We start from the raw sequence: 21,666 nt of genomic DNA on the forward strand, positions 1-21,666 counted from the left end.
CTAGTTTTTAGTTCAAAAGAATTAATTTTTTTGTGGGCACCATTGAAACAACGTAGCATCACCAATGATCCGTCTCATCTTCTCTGGCAAACTGGGTCACTTTATTTCATGTTGCTATTATGCTTATTATTTCACATAGATGAGCTTGTATTTTCCGTCGATTTGTGATTTTCCGTCAAACTATTTCTAATGATACTGGGTTTTTGATATGTGAAATTGCAGTGATGGTGGTGGTTGACGGTGGTTAGACAATAACAAAAAGAAAAAAAAACCCGTATATAAATAAAAAAAGAAAAATTGTGAAAGAATAAATAAAATATAAATTTATTGTATTTCTAAGATTAGCAATCACGTGTCGCGCGCGTGTGGAACACTCCCACACCTGAGATTGGTTTTCAGTTCTCAGGGAGTAAAAAAATCAATTTTAGATACATAAGTTGTGTAATAGATCGCTCGTATAGTTTAGATGTGATATCGACATTTTGAGTATAGTTTAGGAGTGCTTTGATGTATTTTGCTTATTCAAAATGAATGGTTTTACGGTTACGCTTCATTAGGAGTCGGAGGGCTCTAAACATTATTACACCAACTACTAATGTACTGTGCATTTTTTTTTTTGGGTTGCGTTGACGTCATTTTCTGGTATTTGGACCAATCACATTGCGTTATTTTCAAAACTATCCCACACAATAATAAATAGAAAACAATAGAAACCAAGGAAAAAATCTCTAGTAATTATTTACACCTACACGAGCCTTGTTCCCCATTGAGCGATCACTGAAATCTTCACCAATTCTGATCTATAAACCTCTCTCTCCCTAGATCTTCAGGTTTAACATTTCTTCCATATATGTATGTACCAATATGAATGATGTTCAATGCTATGTTTATGTGAATGCATTCAATTTTCGAATTCGGTAGATTTCAGACTTAGAAGAAATTACTGTTACGGATCTAATCGAATTGCGTTTTCTGTTACAGATCCAAGTCGTTGAAAACCCGGTTCCAGAAAATCACTTGTAACGGTAAGGGTTGCAGAACGACGCCGTTTTGTTGCTGCCGGCGTCGGCTTCCTTCAATTCCATTAACATCTTAGCTGGTGAGTTTTTTTAATTATCATTTACGGTTCTCCCGTTTATGTGTATGAGATCAGGTAATTCTAATACATTTCATTGACTTGGAATTTTGGTAATAATAATCAATGTTAACTTTCACCATAAATCATAGGCAGGCTGATAGCTTTATTAAGAGTTAATTTTTTTTTTTTGAGTCAAAGGTAACTATTAAGAGTTAATCGTCAAAAACACATCTAAATTATCACCTTTTCGCGAGTTTCATACATCAACTATCTATTGTTCCATTTACCTACCTAAACTATCACTCTCTTTTTGTATTAAAACACACCTCTATGCTGAGTTGGGCTCCACGCGCCTGTCGGTTGGGAACAAATATTTGGTCAACTCAGCATTGAGGTGTTTTTTTAATAAAGGGAGTGATAGTTTAAGTAGGTAATTGGAACAATGGATAGTTAAGGTATGAAACCAGCGAAAAAGTGATGGTTTAGGTGTGTTTTTTGACCATTAACTCTTTAGGTCCAGGGCGCAAGTAGTTTAGTTCGTATGAACCCTTTCAACTTTTACTTTCACCATAAATCATAGGCAGGTTGATCGTTTTATTAATATAATAATGTTCGAAACATCTTCGATGGAGGAGACTTCATCATACTATCTACAACCTGAAATGCAACACTATATGAATAACAACAAGAGGTATCAAACAATGAAAGATTTCAAGGGGAGCAAAATACAAAATATAAAGCTGAGTTGATCAATACCGTGAAAAGTGATGAGAAAAAGAAAAGAAAATATCATGTTATAAAAATTCGAAGAAAGAGAGGTTGATAACTTAATTGAGCAAATTGGGTGTTGTGTTTCTTTTGGCTTGCTGAATGTTTGATATAGTGAAGATTGCTGTTTTTTTTCCTACTGATTTTATTTATTTATTAAACTTTTTTTGTGGCATCTGTTCTAGAGTTTTTGGAAATTTGGGAATAATCAATGGCAGCTCCAGGGAGACCTAGACCAAGGAATGCGCCACCACCCAATTATAACCCTAATGCACTTGCTGATGGTATGCAAAACCTACAAGTAAATAGGCCCAATCAGCCACCTAGTGCTCCTAGGCCTAATACCCCATTTGGGCAGCAGCCACCTTTTGCTGGTGGACCACCTGTTGGTCGTCCAGGACCTCCACCACCTGGTGTTTTCCCAAGAGGTCCTGCACCTCCTAGTGGTCCTCCACACACTGGATTGCCTCCTCCCATGGCTCAGTCTGTTCCTCCCTTTGCATCTCGGCCACCTCCTCCTGGTGTAATGCGTCCTTCTATGGGTGGTGCAGCCCCACCGCCTGGATCTTTGCCTTCTGCATTGGGTCCTCGTCCAGGGCCTCCGGGTCCCTTTTCTTCTTCGCCGCTGACAACAGGTCCTGCTGTGCCGCCACCATCAAGCATTCCTAGCTCGGTTAGTAATGGGCCACTGGCAGGTGGGCCGGGAATGATGCAGGGCGGAGCACGTTTTCCTCCTCCAAGCAGTACAACGAGGCCACCATTTGGAGGTCCTCCGCCAGCTATGGGTTCATCTGGCGCTTCTTCTCAGCCTTCAGGAATGCGCTCACCCTTTGGAAGTTCGTCATCTGTCAGCACAACACCAGTTACAGCACAACCACCACCACCATTTTCAGGATCATTTCAGAATGTGCCACCTCCTTCAGGTTCCTCCCCATTTGGAGCACCTGTTCAAGGCATGCCTCCACCCATGGGTGCTCCTTATGGAACACAGTCGTGGCAACCCCATCAGGTGATCTTTGTATGCCTATCTTACTGTACTTTTTTTTGGAAGATGAATTCTATGTATTTCCCCAAAAGAAGAAATTTGATAGTCATATGCATATGCTATTCAAGGAAAAAGACAATAGAGTTTGCTTCAGATCCCTGGTGTTAAGAATTTTCACTAAAGTCATTAGCTAAGTATAATTTATTTTTTGTAATCTTCGAAGCTGAGATATATATTTAGCTCTTGGCTGTGATAGACTAAGAAAGAAGTCATAGGATATATATTTTTTGATTTGCACCAACATCTTTTGCGTCAACAAGCCACACAAGATGTGTTATCAGTCATATTCTATGCGTTCAATTATTTTTAATAACCATCAAGAGATGTTGGCCTGTTGGGTTCTGGCATTGAGGAATTAAAAGGGTTCAAGGGGCCTAGTGTTGTAGAGATGCTTCGTGATTTTAGGATAGAAAGAATCAATAATATTCAGAAACCAGTTACTGTTTGTTGCTGTTGATGAGTAACTTGAGAATGGTATAAAAGACTTCGTTAATGGCTGATTATTATTATCAGAATTTTTTGTAGTAGGGTCTAAAAATGAAGAAAAAGATTTACTGTGAAGGGCTGTCATGAGTTATAATTTAGATAGGGCTGTCATTTTCTCCCTCCAACTTGGTAAAAAGTCAAATTTTCCCTCCCAACTTTATGCAATTCTCATTTCCCCCCTCTCCCCTCATGCAATGTCAAATGTGCCTTTTCATTCTATGTACTTTCTTTTCTTTTTTCTATTTTTGATATTTTAATTCATTTTCACCTATAGTGTATCACATAATAATTCAAACGATGTCATATTTTATTCATTAAAAATAATTAGAGAATTTTTTTCTGAATTTGTGATAAATGTAATGCTATTTTAAGTAACTTTTATTTTTAGTATTACGTGCATTACAAGAATTATCTATTTTTTCAACATAAAACTGAATTTTAATTCCCATTAATAAAATTACCTACATGATTTTTTATTTTTTATTTTTAAACTTCTAATATGTTGCTAGGACTTTTGCCGTGCTTGAAAGTTATGAAAAAAGATAAATTGAATATCATTTACTTACTTTATCTAAATTAATTCAAAGTATAAATAGAGAATTCCTTTTATAAGTTTGTTACAAAATCTGCCGCTATTTTAAATAATTGTTATTATATATCTCAAGTGTATAAGTACTTGTAAAAGAAAAATCTTATGTATAGAAAAATCTTATGTATACAAGTTTCCTTAAGTGTGAAAAATTTAAACATTTTCTCTTCCTTGTCAACAAAAAAAATTAAACATTTTCGAAGTATATTACACCAACTTTGCAGTTTGGCTGGACCATCTGAAAAGGATAGCTATCTTTCACAATTGTAGCTACAACATCCTACCTGTCCTTTCTTAATCAGAAGAGGTCTAACGATCTTACATAAAACTTATATTAAATTCAAAAAGACTCCTAAAGTACATGGCACATTTCCAATGTAGTGTTTATTTTTGTTTTCTACTGAGATCCTTTAATTATGTGTGGATCAAGTTGATTGGTTTCGGTATGCTTTTACTGTATTTCCACTTTGATGTGAGGTGCATATTCTGAATTTACTCATGCACAGGGGGCACCACCTTCTGCTATCCCTGGTTCAATGCAACCACCAAGTATGTATGGGATGCCGCCTCCTCTTCCAAATCAGGCAGTGGCTTCAATAACTCCCTCTATTGGCCATACCAGCCCATCAAAAGTTGATCCCAATCAAATCCCGCGCCCTATTCCAAATGCTTCTGTAGTTCTGCATGAAACCCGACAAGGCAACCAAGCCAATCCCCCTCCGGTAAATTGTCATTTCATTAAGGATCATTTGGCTCTAATATCTTGCTTGGTTGTATTGGACTGTTGCATATGCAGCTGAACTATCTTTTCTTCAAATGGTTATGTTTCCTCCTTAAGGTTCATACTAATCTAACTTTTTTGTTTTTACTGTTTTTCCTGGTTTCCTTTTTTGCCCACTGGAAGCCTGCCACAAGTGACTATATTGTTAGAGACACTGGAAATTGCAGCCCACGGTACATGAGGTGTACTATTAATCAGGTACTAAACTTCTTTGGTTTGTTTTTTGTCGATGTGTTATTTTTCCCTCTATGGTTTCTGCATTATACTCTCATCTTTCTATGGAATGAGAGGCTTATTAACCATACATCCTTTATTAAAGCATCAGTTGTAGATGATTTGGTCCTTGTTTGTGTAACAGATTCCATGCACTGCTGACCTTTTGACAACCTCGGCAATTCAATTGGCTTTATTGGTCCAGCCCTTGGCTCTTCCTCATCCATCTGAAGAGCCCCTCCAGGTAATGCATTTTTTTGCCATCTATATGTTCTAATTTTAATAGCCTTTTTGTACCCTTACGTTTCATTTTATGTGAACCTGTTTGTCTGGGCACGAAGTTTTAGTGGGAGGAAAAAGGACTTCCATAATTTGTGGTCTTAAACCTGCCATGATATTTATGTGGCTATAAAACCATGTCATTAAGGATAAAATGAGAAGTTGTACCATCTTGGTACCTTTTTAATAAAATTTTACCTTGTAAAAGAGGGTAAAATGAGAAGTTTAAAGGTAAGTTGTTTCTAAATGTAGGATAACGTCATTTTTTTTGAACAGGCTAAAAATGAAAGAGTAAAACCTTTGACGGAACAAACAAAGTAATAGTTTTTTGGGTAAAATGATGGTTTACCTTGATGAGATGGTTTACCTTGACGAAGGATGATATAGGTATAATTTTTATCCAAAGTGCACTAGCAATTTCGAAGGAAAGAAAGATCAAAACTTTTTGAGAACAAAAAAGATTGTATACTTAAAACTGAAGCATGAGTTTGAGCCAAAGCTACTGGGTTCTGCCGAACCCGTAGCTTTGAGGCTGGCTCCGCCCTGTTTCTATTCTCCCATCTTTTCTCAACTCTTTCAACCTTCGGTAGCTAGAGCTCTTCCACCTTTGCTCCTTCACCCATGTTGTAGGCCCAAGTAATTCGATGGCAGCTTAGCTGCTTACTGCCACATCGGCGCCAACTCATGAATTTTATTATGTACCTCTCCAACACAGGCCAGGTTTCCCTCAGTACATAAACAATATTTAAACTTCCTAATTTTGACCCACAACTAGGATATAGCCTCAAATCAAACCAAAAGCAGAGCTGTCTCATCTGCGATTAACCGAAAATCAAGCTATCATGTGCAAACAAATGATATTTGTAGTGTCAAGATTTTTATTAGTGATTATTACAATTAGTTATGTTTATTGAGATTGTGTTGAAGTACTACTGGCGTGATGTATGCTAAGATGTGCAATTGACTGTAGTGACCCTTGGTGATCAGGGGAGCATGCTTTTTCTTTTTCTTATTGGTGGGCTAAAAGGAACAATCGTGATCCCTGGAGTGGAAATCGTTGCAACTAATCATCACGGATTCTATGTTTATGCTTGTTATATATCTGTTATCATCTCTACTTACTCCATATTCTGAGCACGTAGGGGCACTTCAATAATGTAAATTGGTTTGTGTAGCTTACTTGAAGGCAGAATGAATTAATTTGATAGTTCTTTTACCTTCGTGTTGCTTTCCTTGATAGGTGGTTGATTTTGGGGAAAGTGGTCCTGTTCGGTGCTCCCGTTGCAAAGGCTATATAAATCCTTTCGTGAAGTTCATTGACCAGGGAAGACGTTTCATCTGTAACTTCTGTGGTAAGAATGAAATTCATTTATTCCCACTGAAGTTATGTGATATTTGAAGTTTAGACTCAAGATGAAATTCAACATAGCATGGACGTGATGTTTTGTGGAAAACTACAGGAGACAAAACAGAAGTATCAAGTTTACATCGTATTGATATTTTTCTGTTCTAACTAGTCTAACAAAAACTTGAGCATATTCTCAGACGTCGAATAGACATTCTTACTGGTCAACTGAGAACATGTGACTGTCTTACTTTTACACCTTCCATTTCAGTCGAACAAACCACAACAAAAACAACAATAACATACCCAGTGAAATCCCACAAAGTGGGGTCTGGGGAGGGTAGAGTGTATGCAGACCTTACCCCTACATTGAGAGGTAGAGAGGCTAACAACAACAACATACCCAGTGTAATCCCACAAGTGGGGTCTGGGGAGGGTAGAGTGGACCCAGACCTTACTCCTACCTTGGGAGGTAGGGAGGCTGTTTGCGAAAGACCCTCGGCTTAAGAAGAGAGGTAGAGAGGCTGTTTTTCCATTTCATTAGAAGCAAAGAAGAAAATTTTCTTTAAACATAGTCCTTGCTGGACCAAATTCAAGTATAAGTGTTATTTGGAAGTGACGTTGATAGATATCAATGCGAACCTTGTAAGTCTATACATGAAGCCAGCCTGAGAGCAACTTCATAAGTAAACTAACACTATGAAGTGGAACAGTAAAAGGAAAGAATTACTGACTCTCACTCTCTCTTTTTCATTTTGGGGATAATTCACTTATCCCCTGTTAAATAGTCATGGTGTGCACAAACCGACTTCGGCATTACCCATCCAATTCTATTTTTAGTGATATGGTCCTTCTTTGGCAGCAAGACCTGTTCCATTTTCTGTGGTATAGCTTGCATTTCTTGAACACCCATCCTAGTGGATGTGTATGGTTGTGATATAGCAGGAAAAGTTCGATCTCCTAGAAGAAGACCAATTTGCAGGTTCCATGCTATTTACTGCAAATTACAAATTTCCAAAACAATTGACTCTAAAAGGTTAACGGATTGAACTCCTGTGTCATCAGCTTCATTTTATAAATCGAATGCACAACTTGAAATGTAGAATTCAATTTCCTATTGCTGCATTTAGAATGAAAATGTGTTGGTATGTAGTTTTTATCTCATGTTTCTTGCCATCCTTTTTGCAGGACATACCGATGAAACTCCACGGGACTATCAGTGCAACTTAGGTCCAGATGGCAGGCGTAGGGATGCTGATGAAAGGCCTGAACTATGCCGCGGAACCGTTGAGTTTGTCGCTACCAAGGAATATATGGTTGGTACCACATTGTTTCAGAGACGTGATTGCATGACTTTACAGGAGTAATGCCATATTAAGTAGACATTCCTAGTGCTGAACTTTCAGTTTAGCTAGCTTTGAGCTTTCAAATTTGCAATCTGAACTTGTTTTGATATTTGGGGAAGCTAACCAGAATAGAATGGAACGATTACATATGACTCATATTGCAATATCAACTAATTTGGTATTGAGGCTGGCATCAAAATAATAATGATAAAATAAAAACTAACTTGAGATCGAGGCATAGTGGATTGGTGTGCGAGAAGTTTGCAGTTCTCTAGCACCCTTCTCTATCTATTCCAAATGTCGGTTCTTGGGTAGTTTACCAGGACCAGGTCGTTCCTATCTGCCTGCTATTCTGTTGCTGATTTTAGAGTTTAGGAGGAAATAGTTGTTCGGTATATCATTCGTTACAAAATTCTTTTCAGCATTGGAAGTAGTAGAAAAATAACACACTGAGAGAAAGCTAAAGAGGAATGTGGGGAGAGGTAGAAAGGTCCAGTAAGCAATGAGTGGGAAACGTGAAATGTTGAATTGTGGCATACTTGTCAAATTACTGCTCCTGGAGTAGTATGCAGTCTGTTAACAGAAGTGATAGGCTGAGGGGGTCGGTAGTGTGGACGAGTAGGATCTTAAATTTAGAAAATTAGACTATTACTTCGATAGAGGCATTTATTGACAGAGTTCTAAATCAATGTAGCTTTTTTTGGTAGATGTGCTCCTTTCTTTGGTGTAGGGCATCCCTTAATTCAATTTTCTAACTTATTGGACTTTGCAGTAATCTTGGAATTTTGTCTTGTATTTCAGGTGCGAGATCCAATGCCCGCTGTGTATTTCTTCCTGATAGATGTTTCCATGAATGCCATACAGACGGGTGCAACTGCAGCTGCTTGCAGTGCGATCAGCCAAGTTATTTCTGATCTCCCTGTAAGTCTATTGGTTGTTGTTTATGATGATGTGCACTTTTTCCCTTTAGATTAGAGAGGAAAGTATTTGGTTTGTCTTCTCAAGTGGAATCCTCATTAATGAATCACATTCTCGTACCTAATCAGTGGGATTAATTAAAACTTCTGGTTTAGCGAAGCAACTAGCCATGTAATTTGTCTATTGAGATGACGAAAAGTTTATTGATGCATCTGAATTGTGGCAAACCCAGTTTGTCCCCATTCTGAATAGCGTGCGCAAATGCTGCTTGGTAACTTTGGACTTGGGTTTATCCAAGAATTCGTTATGGAATAATGTATTTATTGGCTGGGGGGGGGGGAGGATTAGGCAAAAAAGATGAAGCGATGGTTTTCAATAACTCCAGAAGTTAAAAGGAAAATGATGAATGTGACGATTTAGGTGAACCCTTGAATGTCTTCGATTGAAGGGTTCTTTTCTTGGCATCTGGTGTCGTTCTTATAGTTGAAATAGCCATAGGTTGGTCTGGTAAAGAAAGCTATCTATGATCTAACGGAACTCGGGAGATATGGGATCATTCAAGTGGTTAGAATGCCACGTTCACTAGGGGGCATGGATTAGGGAATAGATACTATTTGTGATACAGTTCAGCTAAGATGCATTTTTTCAATTTTAATACACAATATGAATTCTTGGAGAGTTTATGAGCTGTCTTTGACACTGAAAACTTATTATTGCAGGATGGTCCTCGGACATTGGTTGGAGTTGCTACATTCGACTCGACTATCCACTTTTACAATCTCAAGCGTGCATTGCAGCAGGTTTAACACATTCAAATGAGTTTTGACTCTGCTAAATTATGCTTTAAAATCTGACATTAAAAGAAGATTTGAAATCAGTGTTGAACCTTAAGCAGTTTTCTTTGCCTTTTTTCTCTATGTTGCGCAAATGATGAATGGACAATTACTTTTATGGGAAAAATGCAGAACTACTAAAATGATTCTTGTTGGATTTCAGAAATGTGTTGCCTAGATGATTAACCAAATGCATTTCTTAAAGATAAGTGAAAAAAAATCTTTAACTATGACATATCTGGGGAAGGGAGTTAATAGTAGTTAATTAAAAGAAGTAAAACGGTACTTGCTTCCTTTTGCTTTTGTCTTGTCTGTGATTAGTCATAGGGTTGCAAAAAATATTAGCCTTCAAAAAAGAGTTACTTTATAGCCCTTCTCAACATCTCTGCCTTAATTAGCCGCTCTTCTCCCTTACTGCCTAATTGCTCCATTGTGCTTCATTATGCAGTTCTCTCATTATTCTTCTCCGGTATAGTTGGATTCCATTTCACTTGTTCCATTGTTCTCTGTTATGATTTGTTCATTGTTCTTTAATATAAATGCTAAATTGGAATTAGGGTTGTGGGAAATGGTTCAGGTTGGTGAAGTGTGTTTTCTGATAAGTTGATTCTGGATCTACCTTTGCAGCCATTGATGCTTATAGTCCCTGATGTCCAAGATGTTTACACCCCCCTTCAGACTGATGTTATTGTGCAGCTCTCAGAGGTTAGTTTTGGAAGATGTTCACCAGCTTTCTTTTCATTTTCTCCTTATTTAAAGCGGAATGACTAAGACTTCAGTGCGTCCTGTGAAAGTGGTTACTTGTTTGTGTTTTCAGTGCCGTCAACACCTAGAGCTTCTCCTAGAAAGCATTCCAACAATGTTCCAGAACAACAGGACTGCTGATTCAGCTTTTGGAGCTGCAGTCAAGGTATCAATGCTTTACATGAAGTTAGTTTCCCAAGCTGTCATTTGGATCATAAATCACTTGTTTTATATTGCCTCATAAATATTTTCTTCATTCCCTCTAATATTTGAGTAGCTAGGTCACCATGGTTGCCTGAGACTTTTCCATTCCGAGAAAGAGATTGGGAAAAATTAGTATTATGTCTCTGCATGTAGATGCAGGGGAGGATTCAACCTTCGCTACCGGGTTCAGCTGAAACAGTACTTTCGACGCGGAGCATAATTTTGTGTGTATGACTTTACTAAAATTGCAATAAACGGTAGATATGAACCCATAACTTTAAAAATTTAGCGGGTTCAATGCTAAGAAGATTAAAGTTTGAACCCATACAATTTAAATCCGGAATCCGCCTTTGTGCAGATGGTTGACTGCAAGTCTAACCATATCAGTCTATGATGGATTGTCATATTGATTGATTCTTTTATCATATTGATTGATTCTTACTTCGCGTTTTGTTACTTCAGGCTGCTTTCTTGGCAATGAAAAGCACTGGAGGCAAACTTCTTGTGTTTCAATCAGGTAAGGCGGTAAATGCAGTGAACTTTTATCAAATACAAGTACAACATTGTGCGTCTAAAATCAAGACTGTATCTCGTCTGCATGCTTGCAGTAAAACTTTTTTTTCATCTTTGATCCCTCACTTCTTGTTAACAATGCACTGCTTATTGACTGTTTTGCTTCTATTAATTTATGCTTAACTTCTATTTCCAATGCACTCTTTTCTCCTTCACTCGGTGCATCAACAAGTTCATCGGTCCTGTGTTTCTTGTAAATGATCTGTTGCATGAGCTGTGCAACCTTGAGTCCTTGACTACACAAATTGTGATACAATTCTAAGTTTTGGCTATACTTGCTATGTTTTATAGTCCTGCCATCTACTGGTATTGGAGCCCTTTCTGCTAGAGAGGCTGAAGGAAGAACCAATGTATCAGCTGCAGAAAAGGTAAAATTATTGAACCAGTTTTTAGTTCTTCAGCATATACCTGTCCTTTAGCAGGAGTTACATTTTCTTGTGCCTTCCCTTGCTAACTATAGGCTGCTTGCTAGTCCGACATTGGTGTCTCACTTTTAGATTGTTTGTACCCACTGTCCCCTAGTATTTTCCCCTCATTTCATATTTTGGGTGTCGCAGAATTGCCCATATTTATTATGTGGGCTCTCTGCCCATAAAATTGTCCATATTCAGCGCTGAATATATAGAAGCTTCTAATATTGTCGTTAACATGCTCAAGTGTGAGAGCTGCTGTCTTTTAATTGCCAACTTCTTATGAAAGAGAATCAAAAATTAAATAGTTTTTTTTCAATTTATTGACATCAAAATGTCTACTTGAAATTTAACTTCTAGAGTATGTACAATAATGTAGGGGCACAAATAGTGGTTCAGTATTGGATCATCGTCTTACAATCATGGAGCATAGGAATCATTTTTTTTTTTGGGTGGTCAATGAGAGTGCTTTTTGTGGCTATCAATTTTATTCTTAAATCTTGGGTTTAGGTTTATTCCTACTAAGCTTTCACCAGAGTGTGCTTATGATTTTTCTTCTCGTTGATCAGTTTGCTTAGACCAGGTGAAAGTTTATATGCCAATGGTGTTAGTCTGGTACATCGAGGTACTTTTAGTGTAGACTGTGTAAGCATTGGACAAACGAACACTGGACTCCATCTGAGTTTTTATAATGTAATATCCAGCACCAATGTGGCGATGAATAAAACATTATTGCTTCTGCCCAGAAAAAAAGAAAAGAAAAAGAAATCATGACATTGCTTATTCAGAAGAGTTGTATATTTTCCAATTTCAGGAGGCTCACAAATTACTCCAGCCGGCTGACAAAACTCTGAAGACAATGGCTATTGAGTTTGCCGAGTATCAGGTGAGTTATATGAAAAGCCCGTGGAAGAATGATTCATTAAGCACACATTGGATGTTAAGAACGCCATTTGGTCTTTTTATATTTATAATGGTTCACTTTAATTAATTAGATCTCAACTGCTTCAGGTCTGTGTTGACGTGTTTCTCACAACTCAATCTTATGTAGACATTGCCTCTATCTCGGTCATTCCTAGGACCACTGGTGGGCAGGTAACTGTGACACTTGTTACTATTATATCTTGTCTTCTCCCCTAGGGCCTCGGTTATGATGCACTCACTGTTATGGAATTTATGAACAATCTTATTATGCAACTTACTTTATGTCCAGTTTCAAAAAAAAAAAACTTACTTTATGTGACAGCCTCTTCACTTCCTGTTCCTTTTTATATTTTTGCATCTAGGCTTGAGCTTTAAGGATGTTTCACTTGTGTCAGGTGTACTACTATTTCCCTTTCTCTGCTCTTGCTGATACTGCCAAGCTATACAATGATCTTCGATGGAATATCACTAGGCCCCAAGGGTTCGAGGCAGTAATGCGTGTAAGATGTAGTCAGGTATGCTCCCCAGTTTTCAAGTATTCCTGTGCCTCTCTCATAGGAGAAGTACCATACCTCATTTATGGAAACCGAGCGCAAAATTCATGCTGACTGTGTTCCATTTGCAGGGCCTTCAAGTTCAGGAGTACTCTGGAAATTACTGTAAAAGAATTCCAACCGATGTTGATCTGCCTGCGGTTTGTCCCTCTTTTCCCACACCCCCCACCACAAGACAATTATGCATTTCCCAAGCATAAAGTAAAACCACAACAACTTAGATGGAATTTGATAAATAAACTATGCACGTCTGTATTACTGTAAAAGAATTCCATTAGAGGCTGATCTACCTGTGATTTATTCCGCTATCTCTACTCCCTCCCCCTTTAGAAGACAATTATTATGCACTTCCCACGTTTAAAGTACAACCACAACTGAGATAGAATTTGATAAATAAACTATGCATCTGTATTAAGTTCGAAACATCTGTGGCACATTTCTTAGGCTAATGCCAAATCTTCCATATTATGTTTGACTATTTTTGATATTTTATTATTGCTTCCCTGCCTGGTTTACTAATTGAGCTTCCAACAGTGTTGATTTCTCCACCATCCGGAGTTTGGTCCTGTTCTTTTGGTGAGTTTTGGGGGTGGAGATAATGCAACCGAGAAAAGGAATATGTTGTGACATGTTCATTCGGCACTTGTTTATCGTCTATGTTTTTATCCAGCCTTTTGTCACATCAAGATGAAGCTCTTAAACCATCTTTTCAGATTGTCCATGGCCAAAATATTCAAATTAATGTTTCAAAAAATATATTCAAATTAATGTTTCATGAGCCATAAGTGTGAAAGTCTCATGTCCAAAAGTACCCAAACGTGCATGTTTAAGTTAAATGTTTTGGGAGAACCTTATGAGAGATATTCGCTTCCAGGTTACGTTAATCTAGAAACCACACGTGCCTGTAAGGGATTTAGTTTGTCCATTTTATATATGGCAGCTATACTAGTGTAGGTTTTTCTGTATGCATGTTTACACTGTTAGTACACCTCTTTTCTGAGTGCATATTTACAGTCAAAAGTTCCTACACTGTTGATTCCCTGTTGAATGTGCTAGTTTGACTGACTTCTGAATTCGGTTTGTTCATTTCTAAGTGAGCTTTCCATTGTGCAGATTGACTGTGATAAAACAATTATGGTGACACTGAAACACGATGACAAGTTGCAGGATGGTTCAGAATGTTCGTTTCAGGTACAAATTTATTTTGAGTCTTCAGCAATGAGTTTTTGGTCAATCATGTTTGCCTCCAGTATGTCTATTTTCCTGTTGGAATATGATGGCCACTTACAAGAGCTTGTTTCTGTATTTTCAGTCTGCCGTTCTTTACACTACCATCGATGGCCAAAGAAGAATCCGAGTGTCAACTTTGGCTCTGCCTTGCACAACTATGTTGAGTAACCTGTTTAAATCAGCTGACTTGGACACCCAATTTGCTTGCATCTTAAAGCAAGGTAGAGGATACTATGTCATAATACACACTTGCCACATTCTTAAGTACAATGTTGACAGTTCACTCCCCTCATCCGCCCCCCTCATGGTTAGGGAGCATCCCTGTTTTTCTTCTCAATTAATCTCCATTTATTGAAGTGCTAAAATACTTGGGAAGATTATATCTCTATGACGTGCTTCTGCCTCAGAAAGGATCTTTGGTTTCTGCATCTATGTCTCATTTTCTCCCCTTTAGACCAAGATGTTCTTTGACACTAAATTTTTCTTTATAAAGTAAGCATGTATTTATTTCCAAAATCTGCATTGGTTTTTGCTCCTCTCTCATATGCGCATATCCAAATTATATATAAGATTGTGTGTGGACACCTCGTACGTGTCCATGGGTACAATATTGAATCTGGTTGTTTCTGCGATGGTGCTCCCTTTTCCCTATGATCCCCATAACTCTTGTTCTGCATATTTGGAATGTATATTTGCTGTTCTGTGCTTTTTGGATGCTATGCAAAAGCAAAACCATGACACGAACAAGTAAGTGTCTTATTGAAAAGATTAAAAAAAGAGATATTTACAGTGTTGGAATGAGTAGGGAACTGGTGTTGGTAGGGTATCACTTCTTTTATATCTTTTGGCTGAATGGCTAATGATATTTTCCTTTTTTTCCCCTCAGAGTTCAATTCGTTAGGATGTATAGGAGAAAATTAATAAATTGTATATTTTGCCTTGTAAATGCTCAAGTAGTACTTCTTTTCTTTCTTTCACATTTCTTCTGACTAATCAACCACGGTAAACTTGTCACCTCTTTTAGCATTTAATTGGTATATTGAATCTAGTCAGCATTAGATTTGTGCTTATATTCTTCGTCGTTGAAGAAGCTATATTGTATCTCCCCAAACTCCTAAGAATCAGCTGCGCAAGATCTTTTGTTTTTCGATATGTTAAATACCTTCCCTCACCACACACACCCCTAAAAGGAAAAAAAAATCCTTCTGGCCAGAAGCAAATAATTAGAAGATAGCTCCTTACAGCTTATTAATAGCGCTGTTGTGGTCAGCATAGTTACTATCCAAGTGGCCAAGTGGCTTGCACTACTTGCTTTTGATGTTTAAAGCTATCTCATGCACTGTTGCTATTTCATTATGTTGTTCCTTTTTTCTCCTTGTTTATTTTTTTAAAAGAGTAGTCGTACTTATGTCATTTTTCTTACATGCAGCGGCCAGTGAAGTACCAACTGCTCCTCTCTCACGGATCAGAGAACAAGTGACAAACCTTTGCATCAACATTCTGCACTCTTATCGTAAATTCTGTGCCACAGTGTCATCCTCGGGACAACTCATCCTTCCTGAGGCACTTAAACTTCTTCCTCTTTATACACTGGGTATATCTTGCATTCCTTTTTCCTAAGTCTTTCATTTCCCAATGATTTGACAGTGTTTGTTTATACATGCAATGCAATTTGCTAATAATTTTCTTGCACTGTTTCCTCTTCTTTTCCTTTTTGTATTTGAGTTGACATATTGATCAAAATGCCTACATCACTTTCCTCCTCTATGCTCCACCTTGGTTTCCTTTTCTTGCTATTCTAAGACTGTTTATTCAGTGTATTAGATGAGTTGAGCTAATGTAAATTATATGAAGGAAAACAGTGCCATGAAACCTAAATGAATGAATGAATGAATGATCATCCATCTTAGTATGTGCATTTAGCTTCTGATTGCTTCCTTCTAACAGTGCATACTGAATGGCTGACTCTAATTTTCTTTGTCACTACGAAACTACTACTTGTGCGAGTTTTTGTGCAAACAATAATGTAAAAGCTATGTTTTTATAAGTTTCTTAATATTTCAGCTTTGGTTAAAAGCCCTGGACTTAGGACAGATGGACAGATTGATAGTAGATCCTTCTGGATTAATTATGTTTCCCCACTCTCTACTCCATTGGCAATCCCTCTGGTCTACCCCAGATTGATAGCAATTCACGAACTCGATACGAAGGTATGTACTTGTATTTATGGATTTTGTTTCCCTTTTTTCTTTTGCCTTTCTAAGTCAAGTTGGTAGTTCTATTCATTTTCTTAGTTCATTTGGAACATTATTTTTGGATTACATTTCATTCTGTATTTGAACTTGCAGGAGAATGACGATTCTCTTATTCCTCCTCCTATTCCACTTTCCAGTGAACACATTACTGACAATGGTATCTATCTTCTCGAGAACGGTGAGGACTGTTTGATATATGTTGGGAACTCCGCAGATGCTAATGTTATCCGTCAGCTGCTAGGCATTTCATCTGTTGAAGAAATTCCTGCTCAGGTAATTTGACATGTCTTCCGCTTTTGATTTGGTGATATTATTCCAAATGTATGAGGAGGTAAAAGAGGGAAAAACACTGTCAGCACTCGTTTTGCTAGGATCCTCATTTGATACATGTGGCTGAAAAAGCTGTTGATCAAATGTTCCTTTTTTTTTTCCTTGGTGAAGCAAAGCAATTACTTTTTGTAATTTTAGCTCCTATCGGCATAGATTCTGAATTTTCCCTTTCTCTCAGTTTGTTCTGCAGCAGTATGACAATCCGCTCTCTAAGAAGCTCAATGACATCATTAATGATATTAGACGCCAAAGGTGTAACTATCTCCGGTATGATTCTTCTTTTTCTATGTAATTGCTCCTGTGTTTACTTCTACCTTTTAGGAGATGGTTCCTCAATTACATTTCATTACTTATAAATCAAGAAGATGTGATTAGTACCTATAACACATAATATGTCTAATTTCTGATATATTCTCAATTGATCTTGGCAGCTTAAAATTATGCAAAAAGGGAGATTCATCAGGTTCGTATCTAGTACCGTGTTTTTGCATTTCTACCCTCAATCTTAAGTTCTTAACAAACACACACCCCCCTCCCCCCTCCCCACCCCCCACCCCAAACCCACCCCGCCAAAAAAAAGAACCCCAAAAATAATAATAATTTCTCTAAATTAGTCTGAAGTGGAAGAAAGGAGAAGGGCGGAATAACAAACTGATATATATGGATTAATCATTTTTAATCAATTTAACATTCTCCCTGCTCTTAGCTGCTTACTGTTAATACTTCATATGAGATCTTGCAATTACCAATCATCATCCTCGCTTTGTTTATTTACTCACCATTAGCCATTCTAGATTCTTTAGGCAGTACTTTAGTTTTACAACAGCTCATCACAAGTTATCCTGAGTTTATTTGAGGTGTCGAACTGTTGTATAGGAGGAGTACTTCTACCTTGTTTTATAGTAGTTATATAGCTTTAATTAACAATGAGGAAAAATAATGATTATATAACATTTGCAAAAGATTTTTCACGTGCGAGAAACATGCTCATGTGAGATTGGTTTGGAAGGAAAGAAGCTTAAATTATATGATATTCATTCTTGGTCTTGGCCCTAGTACATTGTTAACCTTTGAATCTCTGTCAGGCATGTTATTTCTCTCGCACATGGTAGAAGACAAGACACAAAGTGGACTTTCATATGTGGAGTTTCTAGTACATATCCATCGGCATATTCAAAACAAAATGGCTTGAGAAAATATCCAGTATCGTTCATGAATTTTGATTATAGAGAAGGGGTACAGACAGGGGCGGAGCTACCCTTGCCCGAGGGGTGTCAAGCGACACCCCTTAGCCTGAAACTTACATTGTATAGATAGGTCAAATTTTGGTTTTATAAGTATATATACCAATGTTGACATCTCTTGACACAAGCCGAAGGTTCAACGCAACGGTTAAGGGGTTGCAAAAATTCTCTAAGGTCACGAGTTCGATCCTAGCTTGTGACATACTTATAATTTTTTGACACCCCTTAATGAAAATCCTGGCTCCGCACCCGGTACTAATGGTTTCAGTATGAAGAGAAGCAGATCAGCTTTCCAGGTGTGGGGCCCATCCATGGGTTCAGAGCTCTCTGAAAGCTTTTTAAGTATAGTACATACTCAAAAGAAGAACAAAAGGCTTGATTTTTATGTATTTTCAGAGTGATAGTGTTATTTATTCGTATTATTTTTCTTGACGTGAAATGTAGAATTAGAATTGAGTTAAGGTTTTGTAGACTATTTTGGGGATATTGATACTGTGCTACTTTTTCCTTCGTCTCCTAAGTAGCGCTGTTCTCATGATCTCAGTGCATCATCAACTGAACTGAACACACTGTTTTAGCGTCGTATTTATTCTCATAAATTGACTGAATCATCATCGTCTCTGCCCCACCTTTGAGGGGCCTTTTAACAAGAAAGAAGAGTACTACTACCGTACGATAGGAGGTGTTTCTCACTCTTAATATCTGTGCTCCACGGTTTTCATGACTAAACGAATCGGGACTTCAGTATTTTAATCGTATCAGTAATTAAGCTTTAGTTCTCACGTTAGCTAAAAAGTGTATTAGACCAAATGTTCGGACGTAACTATTGCAACTTCTCGTCATAAAGACCTTAAAGATTAGTGTGGAATGTCCACTAGCATCGGGGTGAAAGTATCGCAAACATATAAATTTGTGAAATGAAGGATTGACAAATGGAATACGCAAACAAAGAGACCCAGCAAATTGAATCTTCTTGATCCGGGCCGCAAGAGGATCCCATGATGAGAAAAGCAATGATGGCCAATAAAAAGGATTCTCATTGTAAATATCTTAATTGGTTACGTTAAGAGTATAAATGTTCTCAAAGTATTACAAGAGATATAATTAAGATACTTAATATATCTATGGTAGAAAAGTAAATGTGGATTTTCCCCCCAAAAACATAAGCATGACAAAGATGAAAAATGCAACCGGTGGAGCTTTACTGCTTATTTACACAACATTACTTTGCATTTTTGTGAGAAGTTAATTTTGCTTCGTGACCTCTTGATTATACGACAACAACTTTTGCTGTTGCCCCTAGACCTGCTTTCAAAAACTGAAGGAGAACACATACTTAGAAATACCAACCAAGGCTCTTATCCAAAAAATTAAATTTGGCTTGAGTTTTTTGTCCGTACGTAAGTGTAAATTATTATCCTTTTCAGATCTCCTTCCTATTTTTATTTTTTTTGATTGCTTAAACGGAAGGTTTTATTTATATTTAAGGTTCGTCCATAGATGTAAAAGAAGAAACTGAAGGTTCGTTCGTAGACGTACAATAAGTAACTGATCTATATGAAACAGTTCCACTAGCATCTCGTTATCAAGAGTAGCAATAACAAAAGAAGGAGATGCTTCAAAAACATAAAGATTGTTTCTTTTCATATTAGGTGCTATAGACTTCCTTCCGTACTCCGCTAGCATATCTGCAACCATATTAGTTTCCCTCGGGATGTGGCGCAGTGACGGGTTTCCCAATAGTAGCAGTAGCGACCTACAATCAGTGAACATGTGTGATTGCACAATTTGTTTAGAAGATGTTGGTAACGTTGGAAGGTCCATTGCAAAACTTCAGTGTGGGCATCTTTTTCTTTTCATACTAGTATGTAACATATATTTGAAACATTTGCAGATATCTAATAATAAAAAAGTTATTACTTAGTATTCATTCTTGGTAATTAGTTATTCTTCAATTGGGCGTCTCCCTAAGTAATTCAAAAGAAAGTGAAAGGCCAAAGATACAAAGCCCAAACCGTGTGGTCTGTTCCATGGCAATCGCAAGGCACAATGGAATTCGGAGCTTAAAGGGTTTAAAAATACACGGTATAAACCAAAAGGGGATAGCTAAAAAATTACAGACCAAAACCAAAAAAATTTCAACTGTCAGACCACTGAAAAATTAAAATTAAATTAAATTAAAAGGTATAACGTGGACTGATCCACGTTATACAAAATTATTTGTATAACGTAGATCAGTCCACGTTATACCTATTTACTTGTTTGTTCTCTTGTGTTACTTATTTTCCTCCAATTTTGTTTCACAATGAATTCCATTATTATCGTGTAGCTCCTTGGCTACTGCCTCAACTTTTCCCTCCATCACTTTCTTTCTTGCAACTATAACCAGCAGAGAAGTATACAGAGGAAAACCCAACTTTCAAAATAATATAATGTTCTACTTTAATTTATGCCTAACATAGAGAGGAAATTAAATGGAGCCATATAGGAGGTTAGAAAATTTAAGACTTTGTCTGAATGAGTAAATTAAATGGGACCGCAATGGATGTAGTTGAGTGATGTATTTAAAGGGACCAAATACTATACAACCTTCAAGATGAGTATCTATATACTTGTATTCTAGCTCTTACGAAGTTAGAATATAACATATGGCGGGATGAGAGCCCAAGACTTCTGTAACTCAAAAATAAATTTTTAGAATTAAAATAACCCATTAAAAAATAAAGAAATTAAAATAGGCTTTACGCACAGAATATATGCATAAAAGGACCAAAGTGTACATTTACACTTAAGTTCTTTTACGCATAAAAACACTGAAATCCAGCTTTTGTTCTTTGAAAATCACTCAAAATTAAGTTTTTTTCTGTACGTTGACTGAAGATTAGTAACGTTTCTAAACTCCAGAATATAAATATTTTATATAGAACTTAATATCTTTTTTAGCGTACAATAATGTCGGCTCATTACATCAGGTATACATATATGTTTGGATCGTCGTTTTAGGAGTTGTAAAGTGCCTCGAAGTAAGCTTGGAAACTTGTTATCTTTAAGTTTTTTTTCCGTACTTTGACCAAAGATATATAAATATTTTATATAGAACGTAATATTTTTTTTAGCGTACAATAATGTCGGTTCATTACATCAGGTATACATATATGTTTGGATCGTCGTTTTAGGGGTTGTAAAATGCTCCGAAGTAAGTTTGGAAACTTGTTATCTTTAGGTTTTTTTTCGTACTTTGACCGAAGATTAGTCAGGTTAGTATGGTGGATCAGTCCACGTTTTGAAAGTTGGGTTTTCCTCTGTATACTTCTCTGCTGGTTATAGTTGCAAGAAAGAAAGTGATGGAGGGAAAAGTTGAGGCAGTAGCCAAGGAGCTACACGATAATAATGGAATTCATTATGAAACAAAATTGGAGCAGGAAGGAAAATCAGTAACACAAGAGATCAAACAAGTAAATTGCGATGACAAAATCAATGAAAAAGGTATAACGTGGACTGATCCACGTTATACAAA

The 21,666-nt window shown here is 37.1% G+C and overlaps 1 protein-coding gene across 2 annotated transcripts; it reads left to right on the forward strand.

The window, feature by feature from the left end:
* The first annotated feature begins 633 nt into the window (after positions 1-633).
* LOC132608043 (protein transport protein SEC24 B-like) lies at positions 634-18,687 on the forward strand. Of its 2 annotated transcripts, none has more exons than XM_060322129.1 (26): positions 634-852; positions 982-1,099; positions 2,032-2,855; positions 4,473-4,688; positions 4,871-4,945; positions 5,106-5,204; positions 6,480-6,591; positions 7,773-7,900; positions 8,732-8,851; positions 9,568-9,648; positions 10,309-10,386; positions 10,499-10,591; positions 11,092-11,146; positions 11,494-11,570; positions 12,427-12,498; positions 12,624-12,707; positions 12,932-13,051; positions 13,162-13,230; positions 14,204-14,281; positions 14,403-14,541; positions 15,750-15,914; positions 16,385-16,530; positions 16,669-16,848; positions 17,084-17,172; positions 17,337-17,368; positions 17,991-18,687. In XM_060322129.1, exons 3-26 carry the CDS (start codon positions 2,058-2,060, stop codon positions 18,095-18,097), a joined length of 3,213 nt encoding a protein of 1,070 aa, XP_060178112.1. In that variant the 5' UTR covers positions 634-852; positions 982-1,099; positions 2,032-2,057; the 3' UTR covers positions 18,098-18,687. The 2 variants fall into 2 exon arrangements, with proteins under 2 accessions (XP_060178112.1, XP_060178105.1); XM_060322122.1 differs by having other exon boundaries at positions 634-830.
* Positions 18,688-21,666: the final 2,979 nt, after the last annotated feature.

This window comes from Lycium barbarum, chromosome 1, assembly GCF_019175385.1.
Source record: "Lycium barbarum isolate Lr01 chromosome 1, ASM1917538v2, whole genome shotgun sequence".
Taxonomy (NCBI): Eukaryota; Viridiplantae; Streptophyta; class Magnoliopsida; order Solanales; family Solanaceae; genus Lycium; species Lycium barbarum.